Source organism: Amblyraja radiata, chromosome 12, assembly GCF_010909765.2.
Source record: "Amblyraja radiata isolate CabotCenter1 chromosome 12, sAmbRad1.1.pri, whole genome shotgun sequence".
Classification (NCBI taxonomy): domain Eukaryota; kingdom Metazoa; phylum Chordata; class Chondrichthyes; order Rajiformes; family Rajidae; genus Amblyraja; species Amblyraja radiata.
Window position 1 is genome coordinate 50916178 of NC_045967.1, and position 20508 is coordinate 50936685.

Genomic DNA, 20508 nt, shown 5'->3' on the forward strand with positions numbered 1-20508 from the left:
CGAATGTCTCCTAATCCTGGCAGCATTAGGAGGTATATTGTCTATTGTCTATCGTAAATCTAGTCTGCACTCTCTCCAAGCATTAACATTCTTCCTTTAACCAGAACTGAATGCAATCCTCCAAATGTGGCCTAACCCGAATCTTATAGAGTTGCTTCATATCTTCCTGACTGTTATCCTCAATGCTAGCCCCATAGCAGAAGCATCCACGTCGCGGGGCTGGAAACTGGAAGTATCCTGAGCTAATTCTGCTACCACCATCATCTATTGCGACAGTGATGGCTCCCACTGATTGTCGGCAGAAGCTTGCGTCCTTTTCCGGACGGATGATGACAGCGAGATCAACGTATGTAACAAGACGTTACTGGCCCGCAGCCGCATTGAGGCCGCACGCACTGCCTCGACGGGCGCGCGCAGCGTCTCGACGCCGTACGCAGCGTCTTGATGGCATACGCCTAGCGCAAACTTCCCGCGGACTTCGATCGGACTTCACGTCAACTCGTACGGGATCACTCGACCTCCGCGCGGCCCCCGCTTCCGGTTTGGTCGCGCTTGCCGCATGCAGTCGCATGCTCGTGGGACAGGCCCTTAACACCCTTCCATTGACACCTCCGTCTTCTATGAGTAAGCTGGTTCTGAATCCATACCACCAAGTCACCATGAATCTCATGCATCTCAATCTTCTGGATTAGCCTACCAATGGGAACTTTATTAAACGGCATGGTGGCGCAGCGGTAGAGTTGCTGCCATACAGCGTCAGAGACCCGGGTTCGATCCTGACTACGGGTGCTGTCTGTATGGAGTTTGTACATTCTCCCCGTGACCTACATAGGTTTTCCACAGGAGCTCCGGTTTCCTCCCACACTCCAAAGACGTACAGGTTTGTAGGTTAATTGGCTTGGTCTAATTGTAAATTGTCCCTAGTGTGTGTAAGAAAGTGTTGGTGTTCGGGGATCGCTAGTCGGCATGGACTCGGTGAGCCGAAACGCCTGTTTCCATGTTGTATCTCTAAACTAAACTAACATCTATGTAAATTACATCCACCAAAACCAAATTTCGTTTGAACCTCATGTGAGGTTCAAATGACAAATAAATGGTATTGTATTGTATTGTATTGTACCAGGTCTGACACTATAAGGCAGCAGATCTACCAGCTGCTCCATTGTGCCACCCAATGCCACAAAATCCAAATAATTCATATTAATTTAACCTTCCAACATTTATTCCCAAGTAAATGGGAACACTCTTCAACGGCTGCTTGCTGCCAGAGACCACGGCTCCCGAAGTCTACAGGCCGCGCCAGTCGGCGCTTCAACACTGGCGATCTCGGCGAGAGATCCCAGCCTCCACGGTGTTCAAACCCAGCGCCGCCGCAGCTGGACACTCCGCAACCACAGCTCCGCGATGTTGGAGTCGGCGGTCTCAACACTCCGGAGCTTACCACACGGCGACCAGGGTAAGGCATCGCCCGCTCCGCGATGGTGCTTCAGCGCTGTGCCGCCGCCGAAGCTGAAGTTCTGGCCGGTCCCGGCAGGAAACGCCGCTCCAGTCTTGTTGGCAGGCCGCAAGGAAGGGGCGAAGATGCGGCTCGGAGAAAAGCCGCATCTCCGACCAGGTAGGGACTGAGAAAAAGAGTTTCCCGCTTCCCCCCCACCCCCCACATAAAAAAGATTAGACCTCCAAAACGAAACTTTTTAACATACTAAAAAATGTAAAAAAGGGTGAAAGGGCCTGAAACATCGGGCCACCGTCGCGGAGACTACTGAGGCCTCAAATAGGCCCAGACTACGGGGTGAACAAGAGGAAAAGGACTGGACTTTGTTGCCTTCCCTCACAGTGGGAACCATTGTGGGGGGAAGTTTTTATGTTTTATGTAAAATTCTTCTTTAATGTGGTGTCTTACTTTTATTAGTGTGCTGCAAATGGCAACTCAAGTTTCACTACACCAGAAATGGTGTATGTGACAATAAATGTCCTTTTTCCTTTGTCCTAAATCAAAAATGAACGTATCGTGGATTTTAAGATTAAATTTCAAACTGCACATTCTCCTTTACAGAATTTGTAGGAAAGAACTGCAGATGCTGGTTTAAAAACGAAGATAGAAACAAAATACTGGAGTAACTCAACGGGACAGGCACCATCCCTAGAGAGAAGGAATGGGTGACGTTTCGCATCAAGACCCTTCTTCAGACCCGAAATGTTACCTTATCTTCAGAGATGCTGCCTGTCCCGCTGATTTACTCCGGCATTTTGTCCATCTATTTTACAGATTGTTTGCCCAATTTATCTTTATTCTTATATACCTTATTAAATTGCATTATTTTGAGGTTTGTTTACATGCAAATATTTAAATATGCAACACAAATAATTTATTTTAAAACATGCTCAAAACTCATATTTAATAGCATAAATCTTGGTTAGATCCCAGGTGAACAAAAACATGTCCGATTGTAAAATATACTCCATCTTTTCACTGCAACTTGGTACACATGACAATAAACTGAATGGAACTGATCCTGATAACAAATTCTGCGCAACTGCCTTAGAATATTCTGATTAGAAAATGTATCCTGACAATTGACTGAAGAGGAAATACAATTTGATCCAAACCTTCCTTTGGTGCAATTTTAATCATTCTGTCAAGAAGTATTTTATTGTCCGAAATGTGTTTGGAGATGTTACGGGAATCATTACAAATAAAAATTAAACTTTTAAGAAAAGTCTTTTTATGATGTTTTCATAAACTCATTTCTATGATGAACTTCCTAATAACAATAACATTAGACAATAGACAAGACAATAAGTGTATGAGTAGGCCATTCGGCCCTTCAAGCCAGCACTGCCATTCAATGAGATCAAGCTGATCATCCCCAATCAGTACCCCGTTCCTGCCTTCTCCCCATATCCCATGACTCCGCTATTTTCAAGAGCCCTATCTAGCTCTCCCTTGAAAGCATCCAGAGAACCTGCCTCCACTTCCCTCTGAGGCAGAGAATTCCACATACTCACCACTCTCTGTGAGAAAAAGTGTTTCCTCGTCTCCGTTCTAAATGGCTTACTCCTTATTCTTAAACTGTGGCCCCTGGTTCTGGACTCCCCCAACATCGGGAACATGTTTCCTGCCTCTAGCATGTCCAAACCCTGAACAATCTAATATGTTTCATCCTTCTAAACTCCAGAGTGTACAAGTCCAGCCGTTCCATTCTCTCAGCATATGATAGTCCCGCCATCCCGGGCAATAACGTTGTAAACCTACGCTGCACTCCCTCAATAGCAAGAATGTCCTTCCTCAAATTAGGGGACCAAAACTGCACACAATACTCCAGGTGTGGTCTCACTCAGGCTCTGTACAACTGCAGAAGGACCTCTTTGCTCCTATATTCGATTCCTCTTGTTATAAAGGCCAACATGCCATTCGTTCTCTTCACTGCTTGCTGTACCTGCATGCTTACTTTCATAGACTGATGAACAAGGACCCCCAGATCCCGTTGTACTTCCCCATTTCCCAACTTGACGCCATTTTGATAGTAATCTGCCTTCCTGTTTTTGCTACCAAAGTGGATAACCTCACATTTATCCACATTAAACTTCATCTGCCATGCATCTGCCCACTCCCCCAACCTGTCCAAGTCACCCTGCATTCTCATAGCATCCTCCTCACAGTTCACACTGCCACCCAGCTTTGTGTCACCTGCAAATTTGCTAATGTTACTTTGAATCTGTTCATCAAAATCATTGATGCATATTGTAAATAGCTGCGGTCCCAGCACCGAGCCTTGCGGTACCCCACTAGTCACTGCCTGCCATTCTGAAAGGGACCAGTTAATCCTGACTCTTTGTTTCCTGTCTGCCAACCACTTCTCTATCCATGTCAGCACTACCCCCTATACCATGTGCCCTAATTTTGCCCACTAATCTCCTATGTGGGACCTTATCAAGTCCTGCTGAGTTACTCCAGCTTTTTGTGTGTATCCACTGGGTTGTAAGGTGGCATCCTCCTATGTTCTCCAGAGGTGCTGACTGACCTGCTGAGTTACTCCAGCACTTTGTATATTGTAAATAGCTGCGGTCCCAGCACTGAGCCTTGCGGTACCCCACGAGTCACTAGGGCGACATGGTGGCACAGGGGTAGAGTTGCTGCCTTACAGCGTTTGCAGTGCTGGAGACCCAGGTTCGATCCGGACTACAGGTGCTGTCTGTACAAAGTTTGTACGTTCTCCCTGTGACCGCGTGGGTTTCCTCCGAGATCTTTGGCTTCCTCCCGCACTCCAAAGACGTAGAGGTTTGCAGGAAAACTTAATGACCACTGAAATGCAAGTTCGGGCATTAAGTTTTCCAGTATGAAACTTGCTACGGAAAATTTTCATACCAGGCACAAAAACTTCAAATAAATACTCGAAACATGATCCATCTGTCAGATAATGTGAAAATATTGATATAAACCTCCAGATGCACTGATAGAAAATGCATTTTAAATGTTTTTTTAAACACGCGGAAGGAATTATTGCCTGTGCTCTTTGAATGGGGATGATGGCAGTGATCGTGCAGGCTAGAGAATTTCATTGTTTGTGGTGAGACATTTATCATAAAACCTTCAACTCAAGACATATTTTCAAATTCAGGAAAATAACAGAAGATAATTTTTTTTGAACAACACTGATGTGGATGCAGTCATACCCATGGCTGCTCGTGTGATTTCCACCACCCTAAGTTTTGAAAGCTATTAGAAGCTTGGCTAGCAGAGTTCATTAAAAGAAAAATTGGAGAAATTCCCAATGAAACACTTCTCAGCTCATTGGGTGATAAATTACTGTTCAAGAACAGACTGTTTACAGACACATTGCTGGATGTAATAATGCTTTTTAGCATGCCCGCAGGCTGATGATATACGCACATTGCTTGTTGAAAGCAGAATACAAAATTATTAAGTCATTGAAGCAAAACTTCATCATTATACGTTTGTTCGAGCAAGGATATTTTCTCTCTAGAGCTGCCACTCCTTACACATTATGAAGGTCCATTTTGGGTGTTTAAAGTGGAGATTAATGGGTTCTTGACTATTAAGGACCCATAAGTTTTGGGGAGAAGGCAGGAGAATGGAATTGACAGTGACAAGTAGTTATCAGGCAACGGAACCATCCTGCCACAACCAGAGAGCAGTCCTGAACTACCATCAGACTATCTTCGCTGGCTTTACCTTGCACTAAACGTCATTCCCTTATCATGACAAATAAAGGATCTAATTCTAATTCTAATGTATCTGCACATTGCGACTGGCTCGATTGTAACCATGTGTTGTTTTTCTGCTGACTGGTTAGCTCACGGCAAAAGCTTTTCACTGTACCTCGGTACACGTGACAATAAACTATACTGAAACCGAAACTACATCAGCCTTGATCGAATGGAGGAGAAGACTCGATGGGCCGAATGGCCTAATCCTGCCCCGATGCGTAATGGTTTTATGATCTTATGATCCACTTTATCTGGTACCTGTTTCATACGAATTGTAGAATATAGAGTGTGGCTTTTCAATACGTTTTTATTTCTCCTTTCTTCTCCCCGCCTCCCCCTATCTACATCAGTCTGAAGACGGGTTTTGGCCCAAAACGTTGCCTATTTCCTTCGCTCCATAGATGCTGCTGCACCCGCTGAGTTTCTCCAGCACTTTTGTCTACCGTGGCTTTTCAATAATCTCAATGACAGTCTATCCTGCTGATGCATTTTATTACCGAGGCACATTTGGGACAAGATGTTATACTTTGACTAATTGCTATCAAAGCCATTGATGGAGAATCATACAACCAGACACCAGTGCTGAACTATCATCTACCTTTTTGGTGATCCTCGGACTCCATGATCGGACTTTGCTGCCTTATCTTGCACTAAACGTTATTCCCTAATCATGTATCTTTACACAGTAAATGGATCGATTGTAATCATGTATTGTCCCCCTGCTGGCTGGTTGGCACTCAACAAAAGCTTTTCACTGTACCTCGTGACAGTAAAAAAAACGAACCTAAAAATCTGCTGAGTCAGCCAAGCAATTGTCCGTTCCACACCATTTTAGAAAAGGTCAGATGGAAAATGATGGAAGATCACATACTTATAAACCATGTGGCTAAGGAAAAATAACCAGTCCAAAACAACACTAGCAGAACTCAATCTAGACAGACAGAGCAGCTGATTTATTAGCTGTTTACTCACACGCCCACTGTGTTGAATTGGAATTTCTGTAACACATGGTGATTTTACAATCACAATTACTTGAAAATATCACAATGGTTTACGTGGCGTGAATTAACGTTTCTGAGGGTTAGGAAGGATTGAGTTATTTTACACAATTCAGAAATCCCGACAACAGTCTGGATGGGAAAAATGCATCCGCCCCGACTCTTCAAATGTGGATCACAAGCATGTCCGAGACGCTACATCTTGAAGATATGACACTCGTCTTAACAGGAAAATCAGAGCAATATTCAAAGGCATGGTCTCCTTTCATTGATTCATTACAAGTATAGTATGGTGCAACACAACTCTGGAATTAAACCGATTTACGGACAGGGTGATGGGTGTGGTGAGAAATGAAGCAGGTATATCAATATGTAATGGTCCCTTTTTTTCTTTTCCTTTATTATTTTTTGGTTTTGTCTTCTTATTCTTCTATAGGCTTTTACTTGATTCACTCCTGGACTGCACTATTGGTAGTCTAGGAGTCTTTACACATTCACTATTTATTTTACTTTCTCTCTTTCTCGCTCTTTCTCTCTTGTTCTTCGGTACTTCTTTTTTGTTAAATTAAAAATGGAAGATGTACATTAAATGTATGTTGTCACATGCCGCGGTTTATACTTTTGTACACTTCTAATAAAAATATTAATTAAAAATTAATGTCTGGATGGATAGGACAGGTTTAGAGGGATAGTCCAGTTTAGTTTATTGTCACGTGTACCGAGGTACAGTGAAAAGCTTTTGTTACGTGCTATCCAGTCAGCAGTAAGACAACACAAGATTTCAGTCGAGCCATTTAGAGTGTACAAACATGATAAGGGTATAACGTTTAGATTCAGATTCAGATTCAGATTCAACTTTAATTGTCATTGTCAGTGTTCAGTACAGAGACAACGAAATGCAGTTAGCATCTCCCTGGAAGAGCAACATAGAATATGACAATAAATACATCCATTTACATGCATACAGTCATAGTGTTTTCCTGGTGGGAGGAGTGTCCGGGGGGGGGGGGGGGGGGGGGGGGGGTGATTGGCAGTCACCGAGGTACGTTGTTGAGTAGTGTGACAGCCGCAGGGAAGAGGTTGTTCCTGGACCTGCTGGTCCGGCAACGGAGAGACCTGTAGCGTCTCCCGGATGGTAGGAGGGTAAACAGTCTATGGTTGGGGTGAGAGCAGTCCTTGGCGATGCTGAGCGCCCTCCGCAGACAACGCTTGCTTTGGACAGACTCAATGGAGGGGAGCGAGGAACCGGTGATGCGTTGGGCAATTTTCACCACCCTCTGCAGTGCTTTCCGGTCAGAGACAGAGCAGTTGCCATACCATACTGTGATACAGTTGATAAGGATGCTCTCGATGGTGCAGCGGTAGAAGTTCACCAGAATCTGAGGAGACAGATGGACCTTCTTCAGTCTCCAGTTTAGTGCAAGGTATGTCTGATCAAGGATAGTCTGAGGGTCACCAATGAGGTAGATAGTAGTTCAGCATTGCTTTCTGGTAATGGTGGCATGATTCAGTTGCCTGAATGGGCAATTGGATATGGGGCAAACGCAGGCAGGTGGGACTAGTGTAGATGGGGCATGTTGGTTGGTGTGGGCAAGTTGGGCCGAAGCGCCTGTTTGCACGCTGCATGACTCTGGAACAATAGTCCATTCTGCCGGAAATAGCAGGGGACCGCGGGTCAAAGGAGTTGGAGGAATTGAGTGAAATCCAGGTTAGCCGGGAAGTGGTGTTGGGTAAATTAAATGGATTAAAGGCCGATAAATCCCCAGGGCCAGATAGGCTGCATCCCAGAGTACTTAAGGAAGTAGCTCCAGAAATAGTGGATGCACTAGTAATAATCTTTCAAAACTCTTTAGATTCTGGAGTAGTTCCTGAGGATTGGCGGGTAGCAAACGTAACCCCTCTTTTTAAGAAGGGAGGGAGAGAGAAAACGGGGAATTACAGACCAGTTAGTCTAACATCGGTAGTGGGGAAACTGCTAGAGTCAGTTATTAAAGATGGGATAGCAGCACATTTGGAAAGTGGTGAAATCATTGGACAAAGTCAGCATGGATTTACAAAAGGTAAATCATGTCTGACGAATCTTATAGAATTTTTCGAGGATGTAACTAGTAGCGTGGATAGGGGAGAACCAGTGGATGTGGTGTATCTGGACTTCCAGAAGGCTTTCGACAAGGTCCCACATAAGAGATTAGTTTACAAACCTAAAGCACACGGCATTGGGGGTTCAGTATTGATGTGGATAGAGAACTGGCTGGCAAACAGGAAGCAAAGAGTAGGAGTAAACGGGTCCTTTTCACAATGGCAGGCAGTGACTAGTGGGGTACCGCAAGGCTCAGTGCTGGGACCCCAGCTATTTACAATATATATTAATGATCTGGATGAGGGAATTGAAGGCAATATCTCCAAGTTTGCGGATGACACTAAGCTGGGGGGCAGTGTTAGCTGTGAGGAGGATGCTAGGAGACTGCAAGGTGACTTGGATAGGCTGGGTGAAGTGGCAAATGTTTGGCAGATGCAGTATAATGTGGATAAATGTGAGGTTATCCATTTTGGTGGCAAAAACAGGAAAGCAGACTATTATCTAAATGGTGGCCGACTAGGAAAAGGGGAGATGCAGCGAGACCTGGGTGTCATGGTACACCAGTCATTGAAAGTGGGCATGCAGGTGCAGCAGGCAGTAAAGAAGGCGAATGGTATGTTAGCTTTCATAGCAAAAGGATTTGAGTATAGGAGCAGGGAGGTTCTACTGCAGTTGTACAGGGTCTTAGTGAGACCACACCTGGAGTATTGCGTACAGTTTTGGTCTCCAAATCTGAGGAAGGACATTATTGCCATAGAGGGAGTGCAGAGAAGGTTCACCAGACTGATTCCTGGGATGTCAGGACTGTCTTATGAAGAAAGACTGGATAGACTTGGTTTATACTCTCTAGAATTTAGGAGATTGAGAGGGGATCTTATAGAAACTTACAAAATTCTTAAGGGGTTGGACAGGCTAGATGCAGGAAGATTGCTCCCGATGTTGGGGAAGTCCAGGACAAGGGGTCACAGCTTAAGGATAAGGGGGAAATCTTTTAAAACCGAGATGAGAAGTACTTTTTTCACACAGAGAGTGGTGAATCTCTGGAACTCCCTGCCACAGAGGGTAGTCGAGGCCAGTTCATTGGCTATATTTAAGAGGGAGTTAGATGTGGCCCTTGTGGCTAAGGGGATCAGAGGGTATGGAGAGAAGGCAGGTACGGGATACTGAGTTGGATGATCAGCCATGATCATATTGAATGGCGGTGCAGGCTCGAAGGGCCGAATGGCCTACTCCTGCACCTAATTTCTATGTTTCTATGTTTCTATGTTTCTATTCAGAGTGAAAAGTACAATGAGTGAGGACAGTGAACTCCAGCAGAAACTGCTGGCCAGTAATTATTCCTTACACTTGTTGGACATGCAATTATATGAAAAGCATTAATTCATGCACACAGACATTGTTAATAGAATGACTCAAAAAGTATAATTGCTACTTTGGAGGTTAAATCCATCAGCTAAATTGCATAAGTGCTAACAATCCCTGTTGGAGTTCACTCTGTCACTTATATGATCCATACTAAAGTAACCTCCACAAATATGAGTTGTCAAGCCTATGCATATTTTTAGCTTTGGCACATAAATTCACTTCACTGATGGTTTTTTATTTCTCTTTACACATTTCCGCATGATTTTCTCATCCAGATAATATAACGATTGACGCAATTAACTGAGTGATTCATGCTTTGTTGTTTTAATTACATTAGAGTTGGAGTCTATTGGCGCTCAAAATGTTTCTTGGGCGGCACGGTGGCGCAGCGGTAGAGCTGCTGCCTTACAGCGCCAGAGACCCGGGTTCGATCCTGACTACAGGTAGTTGTCTGTACGGAGCTTGTACGTTCTCCCCGTGACCTGCCTGGGTTTTCTCCAAGATCTTCGGTTTCCTCCCACACTCCAAAGACGTACATTTTTGTGGGTTAATTGGGTTGGTATAAATGTAAATTATCCCTAGTGTGTGTAGGATAGTGTTAGAGTGCGGGGATCGCTGGTTAGTGAGGACTCGGTGGGCTGAAGGGCCTGTTTCCCAGCTGCATCTCTCAACTAAACTAAATTCAGTTGTTATTTATTTACTGAGCTGTTGGGACCAAATAACTAACACTGATATTTGCATGATCAATATAAATTCATGTGATAGGAGCAGAATTAGGCCATTTGGCCCATTAAGTCTATTCCCCCATTCAATCATGGCTGATCTATCTTTCCCCCTTAACCCCATTCTCCTGCCTTCCCCTCATAACCCCTGACAATATATGTGTGGGCATTGCAATTATTCAGCGTTTACCTTTAATTAATAATTAAACCTTGGCAACCCACAAATAACTTCTTCAACTTTTAATGATCATTTTAAGATTCTATTGTATTTATCAAAAAACAGAGGTGAGGGGAGAGGAAGCATTCATGAAAATCAGCCTAGAATAATGATGGGGATAATAATATAGAAACATAGAAACATAGAAATTAGGTGCAGGAGTAGGCCATTCGGCCCTTCGAGCCTGCACCGCCATTCAATATGATCATGGCTGATCATCCAATTCAGTATCCCGTACCTGCCTTCTCTCCATACCCTCTGATCCCCTTAGCCACAAGGGCCACATCTAACTCCCTCTTAAATATAGCCAATGAACTGGCCTCGACTATCCTCTGTGGCAGAGAGTTCCAGAGATTCTCCACTCTCTGTGTGAAAAAAGTTCTTCTCATCTCGGTTTTAAAGGATTTCCCCCTTATCCTTAAGCTGTGACCCCTTGTCCTGGACTTCCCCAACATCGGGAGCAATCTTCCTGCATCTAGCCTGTCCAACCCCTTAAGAATTTTATAAGTTTCTATAAGATCCCCTCTCAATCTCCTAAATTCTAGAGAGTATAAACCAAGTCTATCCAGTCTTTCTTCATAAGACAGTCCTGACATCCCAGGAATCAGTCTGGTGAACCTTCTCTGCACTCCCTCTATGGCAATAATGTCCTTCCTCAGATTTGGAGACCAAAACTGTACGCAATACTCCAGGTGTGGTCTCACCAAGACCCTGTACAACTGCAGTAGAACCTCCCTGCTCCTATACTCAAATCCTTTTGCTATGAAAGCTAACATACCATTCGCTTTCTTCACTGCCTGCTGCACCTGCATGCCTACTTTCAATGACTGGTGTACCATGACACCCAGGTCTCGCTGCATCTCCCCTTTTCCTAGTCAGCCACCATTTAGATAATAGTCTGCTTTCCTGTTTTTGCCACCAAAATGGATAACCTCACATTTATCCACATTATACTGCATCTGCCAAACATTTGCCCACTCACCCAGCCTATCCAAGTCACCTTGCAGTCTCCTAGCATCCTCCTCACAGCTAACACTGCCCCCCAGCTTAGTGTCATCCGCAAACTTGGAGATATTGCCTTCAATTCCCTCATCCAAATCATTAATATATATTGTAAATAGCTGGGGTCCCAGCACTGAGCCTTGCGGTACCCCACTAGTTACTGCCTGCCATTGTGAAAAGGACCCGTTTACTCGTACTCTTTGCTTCCTGTTTGCCAGCCAGTTCTCTATCCACATCAATACTGAACCCCCAATGCCGTGTGCTTTAAGTTTGTATACTAATCTCTTATGTGGGACCTTGTCGAAAGCCTTCTGGAAGTCCAGATACAACACATCCACTGGTTCTCCCCTATCCACGCAACATCAGCTCTGCACACTTGCGATAGGGCAACACCGGCCTACACATTTGTTAATGTCTAATTTAAGGCGAGGGGGGAAAGATATAATCGGAACCTGAGGGGCAACTTTCTTTTTACACAAAGGAGGGGAGGGGGGGGGGGGGGGGGGGCAGGTATATGGAACGAGCTGCCAGAGGAGGTAGTTGAGGCAGGTACTATCACAAGGCTTAAAAAACATTTGGGTAGATACATGAATGGGACAAGTTTAGAGGGATATGGACCAAAGACAGGCAGCTAGGACTAGTATAGATGGGACATGTTAGTTGGCATGGGCAAGTTGGGCCAAAGGGCCTGATTCCATGCTGTATCACTCTATTACTCTAATTAATCCAATTATTAGAAGACATAACATTATTTTTTTCTATGAGAATGATATATCAAACCTGCAATTTTTTTCGCTTTTCATCACAGTGAGGAATGCGGAGGAGTCACTGTGGTGGATGTTTATGTTAAAATATATTTTGTGTGTTCGGTTTCTGGGATGTCAGGACTTTCATATGAAGAAAGACTGGATAGACTCGGCTTGTACTCGCTAGAATTTAGAAGATTGAGGGGGGATCTTATAGAAACTCACAAAATTCTTAAGGGGTTGGACAGGCTAGATGCAGGGAGATTGTTCCCGATGTTGGGGAAGTCCAGAACAAGGGGTCACAGTTTAAGGATAAGGGGGAAATCTTTTAGGACCGAGATGAGAAAAACATTTTTCACACAGTGAATCTGTGGAAATCTCTGCCACAGAAGGTAGTTGAGGCCAGTTCATTGGCTATATTTAAGAGGGAGTTAGATGTGGCCCTTGTGGCTAAAGGGATCAGGGGGTATGGAGAGAAGGCAGGTACAGGATATTGAGTTGGATGATTAGCAATGATCATATTGAATGGCAGTGCAGGCTCGAAGGGCCGAATGGCCTACTCCTGCACCTAATTTCTTTGTTTCTATGTTTCTATGTTTTTATTGGTATGACTGTATGGCAAATGAAATTCTTCGTATGTTGCTAAACATACTTGGCTAATAAAGTGTGATTATGATGATCCAAATATGCTAAGGTTTAAAGCCAAGTTTAAATCCTGGTACTCTTTCATACAAACCATCGGAATTTATAGTGAGATTATGTACAGAAAATCTGCTGGAGAAATTCAAAAGAATGTGGAAAAGATCAACATCACTGGCTTGTGGATTCACAAAAGAAAGGGGGTGATATCACAAAGCTTCTCCATAACCTTCATTAAAAAAATTGCTTCATACAATGGATGGTAGGTGTATGGAACGAGCTGCCAGAGGAGGTAGTTGAGGCTGGTACCATCGCAACGTTTAAGAAACATTTGGACAGGTACATGGATGGGACCAATGTTAGAGGTACATAGGCCAAAGGCAGGCAGGTGGGATTGGTGAAGCTGGGACATGTTGGTCGGTGTGGGCAAGTTAAGCTGAAGGGCCTGTTTCCCTGCTCTATGACTGTGATTCTAGTAACAATAAACCAAAAGGTACGAATGAAATAATATCAGGCAGTGGATGTTAAAAGAGTATGTATGAGCGGCACGGTGGCGCAGCCCCAGAGACCCGGGTTCGATCCTGACTACGGATGCTTCTCTGTAAGGAGTTCGTACATTCTCCCCATGACCTGCGTGGGTTTTCTCTGGGATCACTGGTTTCCTCCCACACTCCAAAGACGTACTGGTTTGCTGGTTAATTGGCTTGGAACACTTGTAAATTGCCCCCAGTGTGTATAGGATAGTGTAGGTATATGGGGATCATTGGTTGGTGCGGACTCATTGGGCCAAAGGGCCTGTTTCTACGCTATATCTCAAAACTAAAATAAAACTAAAATGAGATTATTACAGTCAAAAGCAATGAATGCTCTTTATAGACTAGGCTCCTTCCGTTGCTGGACATTGAGGGCCAAAGTCTGGAAGAAACCCCTCAAACAAGGGAAGGGATATCAACCCATGGGGCTACATGAGTGGCAAGAGTGTTTTATTTAAAGATAGGTACAAACACTACCAGCTATAACACTATTGAATGTATAGAGAATGTAGAAATGTACAGAGAATGGACAAAGTTTTTATTTAGCATGTATATTTTTATACGTATATATAATCTTGCACGCAAGCCGCTGAGACTGTTCTTCCGACGCCGGAGTTCCATCATCCGGAGAGAGGGCCTGAACATCGGGCCGCCGTAGCGGCGACTGCGGAGGGCTCAACGGCCCCGACCATGGGCGAACTTAGAGGAAGTGGACTGAACTTTACTGCCTTCCCTCACAGTGGGAAACGTTGATGTTCATGTTATGTGGGGGATGCTCATGTTAAATTCTATCGTGTGTTGTGTTATTTTTATTCGTATGGCTGTACGGCAACTCAAATCTCACTGTACTAATTGTTGCATGTGACAATAAATGTAACTTGAACTTAAATAACATTTTGTAAATATTGGATATAATGTTATATTTTGTTTGCACATATAATGTACAAAGCTATAGAGCATATGTACAACGTTAGGTACACACAAAAAATGCTCGAGAAACTTACCGGCTGCAGCAGCATCTATGGAGCGAAGGAGATAGGCAACGTTTCAGGCCGAACCCCTTCTTTAGACATGTACAATATGTACAACGTTTTTATTTCGTACATTTACTTTAAATTCTGCATAAAGTTTATTTTTGAAATAAATAAAATCTATGCTGTTTAAGCAGAACGAGTTGTGGGGGGTTTTTTTTCGAGAATGAGGAGCATCTAAACTGTCATCAATTGTTGCTTCTTTCCAGCGAGTGGGAGTTAATAGGTCTGCGGGCATTTTTTTTTTACACACAGTTAATGCCGTTCCTAAAGCGCGTATTGTGCAGATCAGCACACGTTGCAATCACTCCCCCATCAGCCCCAGTACATTGATGCTGTCCCCGCACCTGACACACAATTGATCAGCTGGGTTTCGGGCCAGTTTGCGCTCTCAAGGAGAAATGGACCGACTCTGAAAACGTGACCTGCACTACTCCATATGAGCAACCGAGGCAACGACTAAATGCACAACGTTGGAGTGATCGCCAAACGTGTGCTTTTATTCCTGTTAATATCTGGAACTGGGACCCAAATCCTTTAGGCTTCGTGCTAGAATACTTTATTACTATAAGCAGATGAGGCATGGGTCTAATTAATGCTTAAAGTGCGAATCTGCCAAGTCGCCATTAATTACTTAATACAGTGTGTGGCGTGGATGGATTTCAAATATTAGATTAGGCATTGAATGATATCACGGGCACCATGTTTTTGATGCAGATTCAAGTGAAAATCGAAAATTAGGAAAAAGTAATCAGTTGATGTAGATTAATAATATGTGATCTAGATATCTTCATAAACACTGCTCACTGTGCAAGGAATTTCGAAGGTCTCTAGCCCTGCATTAAAAAATGCACCAACATACATCTGTTTCAGGACATTTTTGTTGCAGTAAATTGTTTCCCACCTGTATAAAATAGAGCGAAGATAGACACAAAATGTTGGAGTAACTCAGCGGGACAGGCAACATCTCTGGAGCGAGGCAATGGGCGACTCAGTCTGAAGAAGGGTCTCGACCCGATTCCTTCTCTCAAGAGACGCTGCCTTGTCCCGCTGAGTTATTCCAGCTTTTTGTGTCTATCTTCGGTTTAAACCAGCATCTGCAGTTCCTTTCTATAAAGAGAGCGAGGTGGATTTGTGGCAGTTGGGGTGGTGTTCACAGGGCGGGAGTTGATGGCACGGATTAGGGAAACTGGGTTTGACATAATGAGTTAAATGGGAGATGAGCAGAAACGAGAGGGCGCTCCGGATACACCCACCCGCTGCACTTCCCGGGGTGAACGATGCCCACGTTAGAGTTGTTGGTGGGACTCACCGGGGAAGATGTTCATCTCTTCTAACCCCCCCCCCCCCCCCCCCCCCCCCCCCCCTCCCCCAACCTCACACATTTTAACGCGCTGACTTTACAGGGAATGGCATTGATCGTGTGCGGGAACTAGTTACACAAGGATTTTTTTTTGTGCCTGTATTCTGGGTCACATTGGTTGCTTATCTTTCAAGGTGATTCAAGTCCACTTTACAGAGAGCAACCAACCCTCACAAATGCAACCTGCAAAATGCCCTTCAATCCACATTGGGGTCTCTAATCTCCTATTTTCATACATTCATAAGTGATAGGAGCAGAATAAGGCCGTTCGGCCCATCAAGTCACATCGCCATTCAATCGTGGCTGATCTATCTCTCCTTCCTAACCCCATCCTCCTGCCTTCTCCCCATGACCCCTGACACCCGTACTAATCAAAATCAAAACGTTTTGAAAAGTATGTGACATTATTAACCAAAAACACTCCTAACCGACGCCCATCGCTTGTCTAATTACTAAATCGTTCCATTATTGAATATGATTTGAGAGTCTTAACCCTTCCACGGTCTGGAATAACGCTGCTCCGGGCAACTAAATGAGATACCTATTCCATAGACTGCCATTGGTGAATTCCATCTGGTGAAGAGTGGTGAAGATAGACACAAAATGCTGGAGTAACTCAGTGGGTCAGGCAACGTCTTTTTAAGGCAGAGATAGATAGATAGATTCTTGATTGGTACGTGTGTCTGGGGTTATGGGGAGAAGGCAGGAGCATATGGAGTTGAGAGGGAAAGATAGATAGCCATGGTTGGATATCGGTGTGAACGTGGAAGGCCGAATAGCCCAATTCTGCTCCTAGAACTTATGAACATCTCTGGAGAGAAGGAATGGGTCGAGACCCTTCTTCAGACTGAGAGTCAGGGGAAAGGAAAATGAGAGATATCGAGAGATGATGTCGTGAGATATCTCTGGATTGAAAGCATGGGTGAATTTTCCGGTGGATCCCTTCGTCAGTGAGAGTCGGGGGAGAGGGAGACACGGAGATATGGAAGGGTAAGGTGTGAAAACGAGACATCAAAGGGGACAGAGATCAAGGCACCTGTGGAATAGACCATTGTTAGCTAGAGGAAGCTGACAACGAAGCATGCAGAGATAAAATGGAATCAGGAGGACAGTCAGACTGGTCGGAGAACTAGGCCGGGGAAGGGTTGGAGAGATATGGAGGGGTACAAAGGGCATTAATAGTGTGAAAGGAAAAAAAGATCAAAGCAGACGATGATCAAGGAAATGTACAATGGTCCTTGAAATTTTCCTGGGAAGTTATGCCAAAGAAAAGGGATCATTTATCGTGGATGGTGTAGACGTATCTCCTTGTAGACGTATCTCCTGCATCCAGGTAGCGCTATAATGTTCTCTCTGTCAGCAGTGGGTGTACAGTAGTAGCCTTGGTTCATGACTCGCTGAAGCCGAGGTGAAGCGGAGAGAATGTCCGGTTGTGTTATATTTAATTCTGAGCCAATATTTCTAAAAAAGAATTCCCGCGTTTCCATTCTACATCAGGTGTGGGGCGCTCCTCGCCGCTTGAACTGACCCCAAAATCGATAAGCATACATACTATCGTATGCAGAAGGGTCACGGCCCGAAAGGTCACCCATTCCTTGTCTCCAGAGATGCCGCCTGTCCCGCTGAGTTACTCCAGCATTTTGTGTCCTATCTTCGGTATAAACCAGCACCTGCAGTTCCTTCCAAGACGCTATTGTCGGGATTGTGGAGCGGGTCGGGTTCTGAAAAATCCCGTATAAAGGAAAAAAAAAATTGGGAAATCCGGGATTGAGAAAAGAGAAACTGGAAGAAGTTAGAAATCAGGCAACGCATGTTGTAAGATTAACCCTCTCAGGGCGAAGATTTTTGTTTTCATTCGGAAGGAAACGACTGCCTTTTTCAAAGCCAGTTGTCTTTGAACGAAACAGCAGCAATTCCTTATCTCCAGAGATGCTGCCTGTCCCGCCGAGTTGCTCCAGCATTTTGTGTCTACCTTCTGTGGAAAATAGCATCTGCAGTTCCTTCCTACACAGCAGCAAGGCAGCGCTACTTTCCTTTTTATCTTCTGGGAATGCAACTTTCCATGGCGATTATCTAAAGGGTGTTTCAGGCGTTTTATCTAAGTAGGGCGATTCGCACTTCACACGCCAATCTCCACGTTGAGGATTTCAGTAGAAGTTCGCCCGCACTTCCAACCGCACCAGTCGCCTTTAAGAAGCCGATTCGTCGGTAAAAATCCCCCGCCGGTCAGCTTGCTTGGCCAGCGTGCACTGTTCCCTCTGCATTTACACTCTGGTCACTTCGCGTCTCTCCGGTGAAATCGGCCCTGAGTATTGGAGGCTCCAAAAAAACGCACCAATTCATTTTATTCCGAAGATGGAAACACAAAAAGCTGGAGAAACTCAGCGGGTCGGGCAGCGTCTCTGGAGAATGTAACCACCCTCCCCGCATTGGGAAGGAATACAATTCGGGCGGAGTGGGGGGGGGGGGGGGGGGGGGGGTTACGAGAATGAAATGGGGGAATAAAATAAAAGAAAGCGGACAGAGAAAAAAAACGTTTTAAAGAGGGGAAATACCTTGAAGGTCCGCACTGATATTGAGTCACGTTTCATTATCAGAGACCCTTGGCTTGTATCTATCGCGTGTTACACTAGGTGCATGTAATAGACAGAGAGGGGAAATTATCAATTGTGTAGGAAGGAACTGCAGATGCTGGTTTACACTGAAGATGGACTCGGAATGCTGGAGTAACTCAGCGGGTCGGGCAGCATCTCTGGAGAGAAGGAATGGGTGGCGTTTCGGGTCGAGACCCTCCTTTAGATTGAAGACCCAGTCTTTCTCTCCAGAGATGCTGCCTGTCCCACTGAGTTACTCCAGCGTTTTTGTGTATCTATCTTGAGTGGGGTTGGGGGTGGGGGAGGGGGGGGGGGGGGGTCACTCGAGGTTGGCTATCTATGGGAGAGAGGTGTGAGAAATATATATATTTTTAAAAAGAAGAAAATGCAGCGCCTCGTGTACCAACCAGCCCTCTGCGAATGAACGGGACAGGGAGGTACATACAACGTGTGTACATTTACACCGAGATGTGAGATGCCGCACTGAACATCCCTCCTCCAATTCTCTCCCCCCCCCTCCCCCCCCCCCTCCCTCCTTTTCCCACAAACAAGCTTGGTCAGCACGCCTGCAAAAGGCATTGGATGTGTCGGTCGGATGCAAGGAGGCTACTGCACTGAGCGAACATGATCAGCCGGAGTTGGCATTTCTAGCGCATTCACATCACACCCGCACAGCGCGGTTTGGGATATAGGTAGGTGCGCGCCGCTCCACACACAGCGGCTATTTTCAAACGATAACGCAACCAAAGTGCTCCGAGACCTGCTTACTAATGAGCGAGGATCTTGCAACTACTGCAGAGTCCGTTAGGGAAGAGAAAAAAAAAGGTGCTGGAGTGAATCTGCAAACGGCCAGCCAAGTGATCTTTCATTGGCAAATGTCTTAATGGAAAGCTAGCAGCTCGGTACAGATCAGACCTCACGCAAACACACACACACACACACACAATTTACCCATTGATACATCAAATATAAACGCCTTATCAAGTACAATACTCGTTGTGGATGCCAGATTAAACGTTCAAGTGCCAGCGGGGAAAAAAAACACTGATCTGAATTATCTTAACAAGATACAACATTACAATGTAACAACTCTATAAGCAATAGCGAGCATCGAGGTCTATCAATCGCTTCGTGCATGGAGCCAGGCTTGTAGAGATAGATCGATAGTTACATTGGAAAGGAGGGTTTTACACCTCCCCAATTACTTTGTTTTACTGTCACGGTAAGACTTTCATTAACTTTCGAGGTAGCTAGCTATTCTGTGTGTGTTTTTTTCTCTCTCCTCCCATTTCCAGCGCTCTAATCCAAAGAGAGTACTCACAGGCATTGGTCACCGAGAAACTGTTGGACGACTCGAGATTGTCGACATGTGGGGTGAGGGCGAACGGGGCTTCGGAGATGTTTGGGTTGGTGTTGTGGAGGTAAATCCCGAATCGGAAGGCGCTATTTTCCTGATCTGTACTTCTTGCGAACAACCCTCCTGCACACAAAATTCACAGAGGGAGAGAGAGGGGAGAAATGAATGAACCGACCTGTGCCGCATAACGCTCGTCCCATTTCACAACACACATATCCTCCAGCGTGGCCCCACAATGTCAAATAAAACAAGGCGAACAGTAATCAGTTTAACTTCCCCCCAGGACTAAAGTAAAACCCCCTTTTTTTCTCTTTTAAACCCGGCATCAATTAGGAATGACTTGATTTATTTATGTGCATTTCAAGCCACTCTCAATGCCCCAGTGAAGTTCAGCACCGCGCTTCATGCAAGAGTTACTCACCTATCTGAACGTTGCTGGGAAAGGCACCTAAAGCCACCCGGAGAAGCATGTTGAGTGTAAGGAAGAACGACTGCACAACCTTTCGTCCCATTTTCGCTCTGGTTTCAGTTCCTTTAGAGCGGATGGATGTAAATCCCGATTTCTCTCCCCCTTCTTTTCTTCTCCCCCCCACCCCCCCTCTCCCCCCCTCTCCCTCTCCGTCTCTCTC

At 44.9% G+C, this 20508-nt stretch overlaps 1 protein-coding gene across 4 annotated transcripts in view; it reads right to left on the reverse strand.

The window, feature by feature from the left end:
* The window catches only part of gria3 (glutamate ionotropic receptor AMPA type subunit 3), a 310941-nt gene extending 290497 nt beyond the window's left edge, over window positions 1-20444 (reverse strand). For all 4 annotated transcript variants that reach the window (XM_033030754.1, XM_033030753.1, XM_033030751.1 and 1 more), the window contains exons 1-2: window positions 20301-20444; window positions 19844-20002 (exon numbers count right to left, since the gene is read on the reverse strand). In XM_033030754.1, coding sequence (XP_032886645.1) covers window positions 19844-20002; window positions 20301-20391 — 250 coding nt within the window. In that variant the 5' untranslated portion in view covers window positions 20392-20444. The remainder of the gene's footprint in view (window positions 1-19843; window positions 20003-20300) is intronic.
* Between the last annotated feature and the right edge of the window lie 64 nt (window positions 20445-20508).